The 15,300-nt window shown below is 40.1% G+C and overlaps 1 protein-coding gene across 2 annotated transcripts in view; it reads left to right on the plus strand.

Moving 5' to 3' along the window:
* Positions 1–15,300, plus strand: part of EXOC4 (exocyst complex component 4) — an 853,359-nt gene that overhangs the window by 769,044 nt on the left and 69,015 nt on the right. For both annotated transcript variants that reach the window (XM_055421289.2, XM_088834671.1), the window contains exon 15: positions 10,263–10,404. In XM_055421289.2, the coding sequence (XP_055277264.2) occupies positions 10,263–10,404 (142 nt within the window). The remainder of the gene's footprint in view (positions 1–10,262; positions 10,405–15,300) is intronic.

Raw genomic sequence — 15,300 nt, forward strand, 5'->3', positions numbered from 1 at the left:
GGGGGTGGTGTATGGAGAGACTAACGTGGAAGCTTACAGTAAAATATGTAAAACAGATCGCCAATGAGAGTTTGCTGTATGACTCAGGGAACTCATATCAGGGCTCTATAACAACCTAGCGGGGTTGGATGGGGAGGGGGGTTCAGGAGGGAGGGGACATATATATACTTGGGCTTCCCTGGTAGCTCAGTCAGTAAAGAAACTGCCGGCAGTGCAGGAGACCCAGTTCAATCCCTGGGTCAGGAAGATGCCCTGGAGAAGGAAATGGCAACCCACTCCAGTATTCTTGCCTGGAGAACCCCATGGACAGGGGAGCCTGGCAGGCTACAGTCCATGGGGTCGCAAGAGTCGTACATGACTTAGAGACTAAACCACCAACCACCACCACCACGGCTGATTCACGTTGATGTTTGGCAGAAACCAACACAATTCTGTAAAGCAGTTATCTGTCAATTAAATAAAATTTTTGAAAGAAAAAAAACTACCACAGAAAAGAAAGTAGGTCCCTGCCTCCTGTACTCACTGGAAGCATTCTTTTGACCATGAACTTATTATCAATTAGGAGATTACACCCAGCAAAACAAATATAAGTAAAACACCTTCCCCTCATCCTTCTCTTTCCCCCATTCTTAACTTCTTTTTCCTTCCTGATAATGAGTTTTTTCACTTTTCCCTATTCCAGTTTTTTAAAAATCTCTTTTATTTGCCCTTCTTCCCCCAAAAGAGTACACAAAAGAGAGCTCCCTTCCAGAAGCAGCAGCGAAAAGGCTTAGCATTCTTCTTGCATGGCTGTGACATACAAAAGGATTCCTTGGTTGAATGTGGTGTCTCATAGAGCAGGTTGTATTTCCAGAGCGGGTTATACACATGTGCATACAGGGTCTGATCTGACTAATGCACAGTGTGTCCCCATACTTCGCAATCATAATTTTTTTAGGTCAAGGAGCAATTTGCATCAGCGTATTTTGCTTTTCGGCGTCAATTGACTTTGCTAGTTTAAATCCCGAATTTCTAAAGGTATCAGGGCTGAAAAGAGGTAGTTGTTGTTTGGGGACAGGAGAACCATTGCTTTAGGAAGTAAAATGGAGAGAGCCTAGCAAACATGTTTACTAGATAAGGCCCGTTCTTACATCGAAAAGAACTTAAAACTTGAGTTGTTAGGGGATGGGGGAATGTGACTATATGACTTGATAATAGGGGCTAAAGCTAGGACTGTTGACAAAGAGAAGCTAGGTATTAAAATAGGTTTCAAGAAAGAGAAAGAATGTTCAGAAGAGTCACCATGAAATGTTAGCTTGGAGTAACTGAGTTAAGGTGGAAGGACATCCCTATGCTAAAAAAATTCAACATAGGTGCAAATAAGACAGTAAACACTTTAGCATATGAAGATCACCTGTCCATCCCAGAAGCCTGTAGGTTTCATAAATATGGAAGTAATATATTTAAGAATACTTTAAAAGTTCCTACTGTGTACAGAGCACTGGGGTGGCGGAAGGTTAGCATGCATATGTTGCAAATAATTTAAGGGAATGAAAAGTAGGGATAGTGCTATAAAGACATTAAGAAAGCTGAGGATAGAGCTCGCTGGCATTAGAATTTCAACTTGGACCTGGGGTATTATAGTGTAAGACATTTTTAATCCTAATGGCACCCCACTCCAGTACTCTTGCCTGGAAAATCCCATGGGTGGAGGAGCCTGGTAGGCTGCAGTCCATGGGGTCGCTAAGAGTAGGATACAACTGAGCGACTTCACTTTCACTTTTCACTTTCATGCATTGGAGAAGGAAATGGCAACCCACTCCAGTGTTCTTGCCTGGAGAGTCCCAGGAATGGGGAAACCTGGTAGGCTGCCGTCTATGGGGTCACACAGAGTCGGATACGACTGAAGCGACTTAGCAGCAGCAGCAGCATTGGGCTTGACAGTAGTATTAGTATATCCCACAGGTATTTAAGGAGAAAAAAATAGGTTAGATGGAGGTCTCCTGTTGAAGCCCCTATTAACTCTGTAAGCCCCAGGAGTTCTTAATGTCACATGCTGATCAGCATCCTTAATTTTATTTTTTTACAATGTGTGCCAGATGACAGCGTCTCAAAATTATTTACAAAATCTAATAATACATTGCACCAGGAAGGAGTTAGGAAGTTCCTGTTACAATTTTCTAAATAAGAAAACTGAAGATTGAAAATTAAATAATTTTATTCCATGTTCAAGCAGAGATCATTTTGTGGTATCTGTACAAATAGAAAGAGGGGTCAGAAATAACAATTATGCCAAAATTTGGTCTTCTAAATTGTTTTCCAGTGAGACATCTCATGAGATCATTCTTCATCGTCTTTTTCTCTCTTTCTGAAAAGTTTGAATCACACTTAACCTTCCTTTTCCTGCTGTAACCATCTTCCCCTGTTCAATTTATCACTTTCATGACAGCTGATACGAGTCTAAGCTAATATGGTAACAATTTGAGATAATATTGCAGATGCACAAGGACATGCTCATATGAGTCAATTAAAGAAGTCACAGTAAGTTGCCATTGAAAGTGTAGCAGCTGCATCCTTGAAAACAGATGCTCTTCTGGGTCTGAATGAGTTCAATTTTGGCTAATTTTAAGACCTAAACAGATTTCAGTCTGGTTAATATTAGGATGTGGAACCACTTGAGACATCCTAATGTCCTAGACTGATTACTTCTCCATGACAGTTAGTATATGTCTTTCCTTGAGAGATGCTGAGTATTTGATATGCTAGGGATTGTCTGTCCATAGGAAATATAGACCCTCAAGTCTCAGCTCTAGGAAGGTGGACTCATGAAATCAAGGTGACTTCTGAAGGCAATGCAGTTATTTTGTTGTTGTTGTTTTTTAAGTGCTTTGACTGTAGGGATTGACCAGAATTGCTTTATACTATACATATGCAAGATTCCTTGACAGCCCAGGAAACTAGCTATAATAAATGACTTCCCTGTCTTTACTTTGTCCCTTGGATACACTCAAGAAACTAAAGTGAAAGTTAGTTGTAAATGCCAAGTCATTTCATCTCCTGCCTGATCTTTATCAATCTGTTATTATGTGAATTATTTGTCATGTTATATTGGTCAATTAAATCATTTGTTCTGTTTGCAAAATCAGGCACTGAGCTCCTTTAATGCCTCCTGTTATTCTGCTGGCCCTGAAAATAGGGGTGTGTGTGTGTATAAAATCCCTTACTTGAAGGAGTTAATGATCTGATCTGGTAGGCATACATACTGATAAACAGATGATAAACAGCATATGATAGCTAATAGAACTGTGTGAAAAACATAACCGGAGGAATCAGTGACCCTGCCAGGAATCATGAATATTTCAGAAAGAGGAATAAGAGCCATCAAAGCTATAGAATCATTAAAAACCATGATATGTTTAGGGAATTTGCTTTAAAACGGTAGCAAGTCAAAGGGCCAGAGCTGGGGAAGGGAGAAGTTTGAGAGAAAGGAGAAAGTGGTGAAAGATGGAGAAAAACTGAAGTGTTGGGCAGAAAGCAAAAATCGTGGAAAGCCTTTCTAAGAAGCTTCATCATATAAGCAATGGGAAACAGTGATGTTTTTACAAGTAATTCTTAATAACATAGTCAAATTTTGTATCTTAGATAAATAACTCCATTGATCTAACTCATATTTAATTAGTTAAATATGGAGTATTGAAGTAAAGTAGAGCCAGGCATGAGGCAAAGACATCAGTCAGGAGACTGTTAAGATAATCCATGGAAGAGATGAAGGCTTCACCAAGGAAGTGAGCAGGCATATAAAAAAGACAATATATTAAGGAAACATTTAGGAAGTAAAGTTGGCAGAAATTAATCTTTGCTGAGGAGAGTGAGGGAAAGGAAAGGAGACTTCAAAGATTACTCGAATGTTTGCAACTGAGATTCCTAGATTTATATACCACTGATAGAAAAGGAATTCAGGATAAAGAGCAGATGCTGAAGAGTTTAGTTTGAACACACTGCATTTGAGAGGCTTGTGGGATCTACAGGTAAAGATAGCTTGGTAACAGTTGATCAAATAAAGTTTAGGAGTCAGCAGTTCCTAGATCTTCCAGATCCAGGGATCAAATCCACATCTTTTAACATCTCCTACATCGGCAGATGGATTCTTTACCAATAGCACCATCTTGGAAGCCCTAGATAATATCAAAAACCACGAAAATTGATGCGCTCATTCAAAGAGAACCATATAGAATGACAAGCAAGGGAGACCGATAGAGAAAAAAATCCCTGGGAACCCCAGCATTTATGGGTGTACTAAAGAGGATCCAGTGAAGGAAATTATTAAGGTAATGGCAGAGAGGTGGAAGGACAGCCAGAGAATTTTGGTGCCATCCAAGCCAAAAGAAAACAGAATTCAAGAAGGAAGTGGCCAGTCCTATGGAATATAGCAGAGAGCCTTTCTACTGGTCCTTTCTAGGCAAATCCTAATTGCCTAGTGGATTTGGCAATTAGGATACCATAGGCAACTATTATCAGAATAATTACCTAATAAGGATGTGAAGGCAGAAATCAGATTATGGCACATGGAAGACTTAATAGAAGATACAACTGTGGAGAAAGCAAATGTTGATAGTTCTTTCAAGATCTCAATAAGAATCTGAGGTCCTCAAGAGAGGAGTTAACAGTAAGAAGGACAAAAGGCCTGGGGAGAGCAGTGTGAATTTGGGAAAGTTGTTTAGAAAGGGAAAGGAGATGGCCAGGCACTAGTGAAAGATTGACAGGTGATAATGAAGACTTTCGGGGGGTTAAAATCCAGAAAATTCTAGTGGCAGCCATCTGTACTTTGTTTGGTTTTCCTGTCAAAAAAAAGTGTCATAGAATTAGCCTAGAGTTAGTTAAGAATCAGCCTAGAGGGTCGTTGGCCAGACAGTGGCATATGGCCACCACCAGCCACAAGCAAGACTGGGAATGAAGATACTCAGCTTCTCAGAGTCTACTGTGGGATGAGCAAGAGAGAACTAGCAACATCTGTTCATTCACCTAGCAAGCAGTAGCTCTCAGAGACCAAGGTTTAGCTTCCTCCTATAAACCGATCAATTTAGTACAGAAAGCCACAGTCATGTAGCCACAGATGCTTAGGAATCTCAGAGATGCCTGCTTTAATGCAATGGTTGTAAGAGGAACAAGGATGTTTTGAATGATCTGATGCATTAGAAAAGCAGCTCAAAGTGTATATCTTAATAAAATTGTTGTTGTTGTTCAGTCAGTCCTGTCCTACACTTTACAACCCAATGGACTGCAGCATGCAAGGCTTCCCTGTCCTTCACTATCTCCCGGAGCTTGCTGAAACTCATGTCCATTGAGTCAGTGATGCCAGCCAACTATTTGGTCCTCTGTCATCCCCTTCTTCTGCCTTCAACCTTTCCCAGCATCAGAGTCTTTTCCAATGAGTCGACTCTTCACATCAAGTGGCCAAAGTATTGCAGTTTAGGCCTCAGCACATCAGTCCTTCCAGTGAATATTCAGGATTGATTTTCTTTAGGGTTGACTGGTTTGATCTCCTTGTAGTCCAAGGGATTCTCAACAGTCTTCTCCAACTCCACCGTTCCAAAGCATCTATTCTTCGACACTCAGCCTTCTTTATGGTCCACCTCTCACATCCATACATGACCACTGGAAAAACCATAGCTTTGACTCGATGGACCTATGTCAGCAAAGTAATGTCTCTGCTTTTTATTATGCTGTCTAGGTTGGTCATAGCTTTTCTTCCAAGAAGCAAGTGTCTTTTAATTTCATGACTGGAGTCACCATCTGCAGTGATTTTGGAGCCCAAGAAAATCAAGTTTATCACTGTTTCCATTGTTTTCCCCATCTATTTCCATGAAGTGATGGGACCGGATACCATGATCTTAGTTTTCTGAATGTTGAGTTTTCAGCCAGCTTTTTCACTCTCCTCTTTTCACCTTCATCAGCAGGCTCTTTAGTTCCTCTTCACTTTCTGGCATAAGAGTGGTATCATCTGCATATCTGAGGTTATTGATATTTCTCCTGGCAATCTTAATTCCAGCTTGTGCTTCATCCAACCTGGCATTTCTCATGATGTACTCTGCATATCAGTTAAATAAGCAGTGTGACAATATACAGCCTTGATGTAATCCTTTCCCAGTTTGGAACCAGTCCATTGTTCTTTGTGTGGTTCTAACTGTTGCTTCTTGATCTGCATACAGGTTTCTCAAGAGGCAGGTTAGGCAGTCTGGTATTCCCATTTCTTTTAGAATTTTCCCCAGTTTGTTCTGAACCACACAGTGAAAGACTTGAGCTCAGTCAATGAAGCAGAAGTAGATGTTTTTTTGGAATTCTCTTGGTTTTTCAGTGATCCAGTTGATGTTGGAAATTTGATCTCTGGTTCCTCTGCCTTTTCTGAATCCAGCTTGTACATCTGGAAGTTCTCGGTTCATGTGCTATTTTAGCCTAACTTGGAGGATTTTGAGCATTTCTTTGCCGACATGTGAAATGAGTGCAATTGTCTGGTAGATGGAACATTCTTTGGCACTGCCATTCTTTGGGGTTAGAATGAAAACTGACCTTTTTCAGTACTGTGGCCACTGCTGAGCTTTCCAAATTTCCTGGCATATTTAGTGCAGTACTTTAACAGCATCATCTTTTAGGATACTTAATAAAATAATCAAGTATGGATATTATTGAAGGCCAATATACGTGGACTCTGTCAATGAGAAGAGCAATCCTTAACATAAATATACAGACATGAGCCTCTAAAGGGGTACATGCCTGTGTGTGTGTGCGTGTGTGTGTGCGCGCGCGCGCGCATCAAGTAATCTCTGATCTTGACTATAATCTCCGAAGGAGATTCTGTCAGCATTGCTTTTTTTGGTAGATGTCCATTTGACATTTAAGAGGTAGTCAAGTGTTTTGTGTTTTCTTTTCCATCCTCAGCATTTCTTTGCTCAATATATTCCTTCTTGTTAAGAAAACTTCATATGTTTGAGTGAACTGAATTCTCAAACCAGTTTTTCAGTGGAGCCCTGGGCATCATTTTTCATGTTGCTTTACTAAGATGTTATTTTTGCCGTAGATTACAGTTTAGCAAAATATAAAGTGTGCTGCTGTTATAAACTACGTCTACCTCATTCATTGCAAGTTTTACCAAGACTGCTTATCTGGCTGTTAACTTACTCTACTTGGATTTTTTTTTTTTTTTAACATTTGTAGAGTTTGAAAGTAGTCAACTGCTACACATGATGAAATTACATATTTCTGTGAGAAGAAAGGAAGATTTTTTAACTTGGTGAAATTTGTCCAAAGTGCCTTTTGAAGGCTGGGCGATTCAGTATCATCTTGGACCTTAGACCTTGAACAGGGATTCCTAGGTGGCACAATTGGTAAAGAATCCACTTGCCAATGCAGGAGACACAAGAGATGCTGGTTCGATGGCTGAGTCAGGAAGATCCCCTGGAGTAGGAAATGGCAACACACTCCAGTATTTTTGCCTGAAAAATCCCATGGACAGCAGAGCCTGGTGGGCTATAATTCATGGAGTTGTAGTGTTGGACACGGCTGAGCACACACACGTGTGTGTTTAGATTATAAGCCCAATTTCCTTAGGGTCTGATTTCTTCCCTATTTTTTGAAACTGATACATGCTTTGCTCTTCCTGGCACAGTGTCACGCAACAGAGGGATTTAAGGGTTCAAAAGCCCTCAGTTCAGTTCAGTTCAGTCGCTCAGTCATGTCCGACCCTTTGCGACCCCATGAATCACAGCACACCAGGCCTCCCTGTCCATCACCAACTCCTGGAGTTCACTCAAACTCATGTCCATAGAGTCGGTGATGCCATCCAGCCATCTCATTCTCTGTCGTCCCCTTCTCCTCCCGCCCCCAATCCTTCCCGGCATCAGTCTTTTCCAGTGAGTCAACTCGTCACATGAGGTGGCCAAAGTATTGGATTTTCAGCTTTAGCATCAGTCCTTCCAATGAACACCAAGCCCTAATTGCCTTGAAATATTAGAACACTGTTGTTTATAGTTGCTTTCACCCAATCTACCAAAAGAAAACATTACGAAGACAGTGATCTTACCTTGTATCAAACAACTTGAAAAACGATAGCGTTAGAGAGGAAAAGCAGTGTCTGCTCCAGTCCTGCAGACCAAGTCAGTGAACATCTCAGATAATGCCAAGACTGGTAATAATTTTAAATCTCCATCACTGTATTTCCTTCCTCCTTACACATCTGTTCCCTTAAACAAAATTCTTTTTGTGTGTGTTTTCTGTTTTAATTTATTGAAATCTGCTTCCACAAAGGAGAACTTAGCCTTTTAAGTCTTGACTGTCTCTCTGGGCTCGTCTCCATGCTTGGCTGAATCTAGGAATAGACGCAGTACTGAAAGCACACAACTGCAGGTATGCCTTCCACTACAGGTGTTGACGCCCTGCTCAGTAAGGCAGACCCCTTCCAAGTTAGTCAGCCTGCCTCTCCAAATCCCATGTCCCCTAAGGCCAGGGAGCTCTTCTTCCAAATATTTCATCCTCTGAGGAAGTGAATTTTCACATGGAAAAGCAGAAGATACTGATCAATGGAAATTGAACCTCAAGGTGGATGGCTTTATCTTTTAAGTACCTTGTTGCTATAATTAAGCTCTTAGTCTGGGGAAACCACATGCTACAGAATCGTTCTTAATATTAGAATAAATATTGCTTGTGTTTATTATTTATATTAATTTTGAGTGATGCTGCTGCTGCTAAGTCACTTCAGTTGTGTCCAACTCTGTGCGACCCCGTATCAATATTTTATCTACATTAACCCATTCAATACTTCCAACAACTGTAAACTATTCAAAGTTCCCAACAACATTTTGTAGGTACAGATCCCCCTTTTACAGAAGAAACTGAGGCAGACAGAATTTAAGTCATTAGCTCTTGGTCACAGTAAGTAAGTAAGTAACAGAAACTGGACTCAAGGTCAGCTTTTGAGGCTCTAGAGAACTCAAAGAACTTTTGAATGAAATTGCCAAATTATTGTTGGTGATGTTTGAGAAACTGTGGGGAACTGTTTATACAACAGAAGTCTAGACATAAGGAAATACAGTTCACATTTTTGTTTAGTGTTTTGCTGATGAAAAATACCAAATGGCTATAAAATGTTTTATCAGTTACTTGGGAGAGAGAGAGAAGTTAGGTTTATTAAATTTTCCAAAAAGACCTTTTTATGAATTTTAGCTGATTGTAAGTAAGCTCGACATGAGTTAAAATGCAGCACACCCCACCCTAGGAGATTTTAGGCTTCACACAAGGAGCATGGCTTTTAGAACTTGAGAGTTGATCATTCTCTCTAGACAGGTCAGACCACTCTGTAGTATTTATTATGTTTGGTTCTGAGTCCCACATTTCAAGGGAAATAGACAATTGGAATGTTTTTGTTGGTGAACTATGAGAATTATAAAATGGCTCAGTTGTATTATTTGAAGAATAATTGAAAATCTGGGAATATTTAGCCCAACAAAGAGAAGAGGTCAAGGAAGACAGAAGAGAGATTTTTAGTATTTGAAATACTGACATTTGCAAGAATGATTGTTAAGTTGGTAGAACGAGGGCCAATGACTAGAAGTCAATGACAACAGATACAGATTGACATAAGATGGTCATATCTTTCTTAGATGGAATAGGCTGTCACAAAAGGTATTGAGTTTCCTTTCACAAGGGCTTCCCAGGTGGCACAGGGGTAAAGAATCTGTCTGCCAACACAGAAGATTCAGGAGAAGCATCTTGATCCCTAAGTTTCATCCCTGGATTGGGAAATGGAAATGGAAACCCACTGCGGTATTCTCTCCTAGAAAATTCCATGGACAGAGGAGCCCGGCAGTCTACAGTCCAAGAGAGTCAAACACAACTGAATACACACACCTCGCCTAGCTAGCCTTCCTGTCACAAACATTTGTATGCAACCAAATGTTCCTGGGTATGCAACCAGGAGCTGAACAACCACTTGAAGATGTACAAATAATACAAGCACAGACCACATGCTTGGGCCAGGTGACTAAATTCACTTCCAAATCTGAGTTTCTGTTTCTGTCATTCTGTGAATTGATGCAAGACAATCCATTGGGCTTCTGTGTTTAATCAAGTACAGAAATAGTCTATCATGTCTCGAATGTCTAATGCTGCCAATACTAGCATTAGCCAAATTGATAAAAACAACATGATGAACAGCAAAATCATATGTCATTTCAAAATATTTCTGTAGGCGTCTAATGAAATGGGTGTTTTGTCCTCACCTCTTTTTGCAGATCTGTCTCCTGCTCAAGATAACCATGTGAACGTTGATCTCCCTCCAGGGTCAGAGCAGATTATGCAGACTCTGATCAAACTTGCTAAGTCTTTCCAGGATATGGCTGACCGCTGCTTACTGGTCCTACACCTGGAAGTCAGGTATGATTTTTTCAAGTACAAGACTTCGTGATTTAAATGCACTGTGGGTCATAATTTACTCACTTCCTTCCATGGAGTGTCACCATCCATTTTGATTCTTATTATGGATGTTGTTCTTTTTTTGATATTGAAAGTGATTTTTAGTGTTATTCAGTCACTGTTAGTTTTTAAGTACATGATGTACTGTGAATATGGTGGTTTGGAGTTTGCATGGCCCATGACAATAGGAATGGTCTGGATCAGAATATCTATATGGGTTAGCTAGACCATCTTAAGTAACTTAATTAACTTGACTAATTCAGTTTCCTTCTGTTAAAAATAGAGACAATAATTTCTAACTTAGGTCCCTTGGACTGCAAGCAGATCCAACCAGTCCATTCTAAAGGAGATCAATCCTGGGTGTTCATTGGGAGGACTGATGCTAAAGCTGAAACTGCAATACTTTGGCCACCTCATGCGATGAGTTGACTCACTGGAAAAGACTCTGATGCTGGGAAAGGTTGGGGGCGGGAGGAGAAGGGGACGACAGAGAATGAGATGGCTGGATGGCATCACCGTCTCTGTGGACATGAGTTTGAGTGTACTCCGGGAGTTGGTGATGGACAGGGAGGCCTGGCGTGCTGTGATTCATGGGGTCGCGGAGAGTCGGACACGACTGAGCGACTAAACTGAATTGAACTGAGGGACTTTTTAAATGTAATAATAAGTGCAATGCCTGCCACAGAGTAAGTGCTCACTATATGGTAGCTTTTCAACTATGTTGATTTTATTGCCATTGATATTTTTATTACAGTACTCTGTTAATCAAGAAAGGAGTATACAGATGCAAGAACTATGACCCCTTCCTTTAAGAACTTAAAACCCAATTGAAGGAATTAAGTTCAATCATAATTCAAGAAAATAGTTTCTAAGATGTGGTATTGTTGGGCTCTTGTTTCTTCCCCTGAAGTGTAGAATACTATGATTAGTTTATTATCTATTATCTGTCTAGACTCTATTATCACACCTATGGAAATGGTAGGAAGAAAAGACTAGGATGTCTCCAATCATTTATTTATTCATTCAGTTAAGTATTTATTGAGTGTTCTAAGAACTGAGTAACAGCAATGAAAACAACACTCAAGGTCTCTGCTCTCATAGAGCTACATTCTTATTGGGTAAACAGCCAATGAACAGATAAAAAGGAAAATTTCAGATTAGTGTAGCTAAAAACAAAAACAATAGCAGAATGGAATTAAATGGTTCTATCAAATACAAATATAAAGTGAGCTACACATGTGAACCACATCAGTTCAGTTCAGTCACTCAGTCTTGTCCGAGTCTTTGCAGCCCCATAGACTGCAGCATGCCAGGCCTCCCTGTCCATCACCAACTCCCGGAGTTTACCCAAACTCATGTCCATTGAGTCGGTGATGCCATCCAACCATCTTATCCTCTGTCGTCCCCTTCAGTCTTTCCCAGCATCAGGGTCTTTTCAAAGGAGTCAGCTCTTTACATCAGGTGGCCAAAGTATTGGAGTTTCAGCTTCATCATCAGTCCTTCCAAGGAACACTCAGGATTGATCTCCTTTAGGATGGACTGGTTGGATCTCCTTGTAGTCCAAGTGACTCTCAAGAGTCTTCTCTAACACCGCAGTTCAAAAGCATCAATTCTTTGGTGCTCAGCTTTCTTTATAGTCCAACTCTCACATCCATACATGACTACTGGAAAAACCATAGCTTTGACTAGACAGACCACATACATAATTTAAATATTCTAATAGTTACCTTTTAAAAAATAGAAACACATGATCTTAATGTATCATATTTTATCCAACCCAGTATATCCAAAATATTATCATTTTAATTTGGAATTCACGCAAAAATTATTAATGAGATAATTTACATTTTTCATCCTACACCTTTGAAATCTATAATATCTTATGGCACATCAAAATTTGGATTAGTCTCATTTCAGCTGCACAGTGTCCACGTGTAGCTAGCATTATCATACTGGACAGTGCAGAGAATGGCTGAGGTTTACTGGAGAGGGGTGTTAGGTAATTTTATGTTTTAGATAAAGTGGTCAGGGAAATTGTGACAAGGTATCAAGAAGGAGTCATCTGTACACAGATCTAATGGAAAAGAGTTTTAGGCAGAGGGAAAGGCACTCACAAGATCCTGAGGTGGCAGATTTGAAGAACAGAGGAGACCCCAGTATGACTATAACTCAGTGAACAAGAGGATGAGAGGAGTCAAAGGAAAGGTAAAGAAGCAGGCTAGAGCCTGGTCACGTGGGTCATGGAATCCAACCCATTACAGGATCTTCAGTTCAGTTCAGTCGCTCAGTCGTGTCCGACTCTTTGCGACCCCATGAACCGCAGCATGCCAGGCCTCCCTGTCCATCACCAACTCCCGGAGTCCACCCAAACCCATGTCCGTTGAGTCGGTGATGCCATCCAACCATCTCATCCTCTGTCGTCCCCTTATCCTCCTGCCCTCAATCTTTCTCAGCATCAGGGTCTTTTCAGATGAGTCAGCTCTTCCCATCAGGTGGCCAAAGGATTGGAGTTTCAGCTTCAACATCAATCCTTCCAGTGAACACCCAGGCCTAATCTCCTTTAGGATGGACTGGTTGGATCTCCTTGCAGTCCAAGGGACTCTCAAGAGTCTTCTCCAACACCACAGTTCAAAAGCATCAATTCTTCGGCACTCAGCTTTCTTTATAATCCAACTCTCACATCCATACATGACCACTGGAAAAACCATAGCCTTCACCAGACAGACCTTTGTTGACAAAGTAATGTCTCTGCTTTTTAATATGCTGTCTAGGTTGGTCATGACTTTCCTTCCAAAGAGTATGTGTCTTTTAGTTTCATGGCTGGAGTTACCATCTGCAATAATTTTGGAGCCCAGAAAAATAAAGTCAGCCACTGTTTCTACTGTTTCCCCATCTATTTCCCATAAAGTGATGGGACCAGATGCCATGATCTTAGTTTTCTGAATGTTAAGCTTTAAGCCAACTTTTTCACTCGCCTCTTTCACTTTCATCAAAAGGTTCTTTAGTTCTTCTTCACTTTCTGCCTTAAGGGCGGTGCCATCTGCATATCTGAGGTTATTGATATTTCTCCCGGCAATCTTGATTCCAGCTTGTGCTTCCTCCAGCGCAGCATTTCTCATGATGTACTCTGCATATAAGTTAAATAAGCAGGATGACAATATACAGCCTTGACGTACTCCTTTTCCTATGAGACTCAGATTTTGTTCTAAGTGCATCAGAAATTTATAGGAGAGTTTTAAGCAAGGGAGAGATATACATTCATCCACTCATTCACATTTTTTGGTCGTTCTGGCTACTGTATGGGGGAAAAAAATCGCAGGGAGCAATATGAATGGAAGCAGAGGGATTAGTTGAGACCAGATATGAGCACCAAAGAGACAGAGGTGAAGGTGTGGAAAGTGTTGAAATTGGGACATATTCTCGAGGTAGAGCTGATAACATTTATTGATAGATTGGAATGTGTGTAGAACTGGTGGCAGTTGAGAGAAAGAAAGGACTCCAGGAAAACCACCAGCTTTGGGGCCAAAGCAACTATGTGGATGCCAAGGCTATGGAGTGAGGTGACAAAGGCTGAGGGATGAGAAACACTGGGGGAGAGGTGGAAATCAAGAATTCCATTTTGGCGACGTCTGGTTTGAGATGTTTATTAGAGATCTAGGTACCAATGTCAGATAGACAGCTGGATATATGCTTTTGAAATACCAGAATCAGAAAGTGTATAGTAATGTATTTTCTTCTTTATTCACATGAGATATTATTAAAGTTGGTAGAGTATTGTCTTTTTGTTTGGAGTCTTTAGTAGACTTGGGTTTTCAAAATGTAAACAGGATTTTGGTTTGTATGTTTGGGCTCCGGTTAGAACTTGGCTATCTTGTAGGTGTGCTCAGGCAAAACTGACTGATAATGTATTGTTGATGTCACTTTTTTTGTATGCTACTTACTTTTTTCATTCATTATCTTGTCCAGTGAATTACTTTCTTATTGCTTGTGAAGACCTTTGAGTAGGGTAAAAGAAGTAGCATTGTCGATTTGTGGTCTATTTCAGTTCAGTTCAGTTCAGTCGCTCAGTCGTGTTCGACTCTTTGCGACCCGATGAATCACAGACGCCAGGCCTCCCTGTCCATCACCAACTCCCGGAGTTCACTCAAACTCATGTCCATCGAGTCGGTGATGCCATCCAGCCGTCTCATATTTCTCTTCTTATTTCTTAAATTCAGTTGTTTAGAATTAAAGACTGTTCCTCTATGCTTCCTGATTTTATGATAATTTTTAGATTTATTTTCTATTTATTCACCAGCTGACCGATACTTTCTGTGAATAGTCAAATGCAATTGATGAGAAAAAAAAAAAAAGAAACAGTGATACTCTGATGCCTCTGTTACCTGCGTTCTGCAGAAAACCATCAAATTAATTACTATCACAGCTCCTAGAATTTATGCTATTGATTGCTTGGGTACACAATGTGTTCTTCATTTGGAATTAACAGCTTGTAGTGTAGTTAATTTAAAGTGTGATATTTTCAAGGCATTTGAGTAAGATCATTTTAATCCTTAACCTCTAACCTGCTTTTTAAAATTTTTTTACATCTTGGCAATAGTATTTTTAATAACGTTAAGCATATTTTAGTCATTATTTAATAATTAACTTTACAAGAAACCATTCAATGCTGTAACATCTATTGCCATATCTCCTTCCTCATTAATTTAAAAATAGAAAAAGGATCATTTTAAGACTAAATTACAAAAAAAAAGACTGAGTTTTAGAGGCCTGGATGCAGAATTATCTTTATTTGACTGTAAATGAAAACACTAAATATGTTTATTTTTCCAAATTAAATTTTCTTATATATTCTTTTAA

Source organism: Moschus berezovskii, chromosome 3, assembly GCF_049115385.1.
Source record: "Moschus berezovskii isolate FMDL1 chromosome 3, NW_MosBer_1.0, whole genome shotgun sequence".
NCBI lineage: Eukaryota > Metazoa > Chordata > Mammalia > Artiodactyla > Moschidae > Moschus > Moschus berezovskii.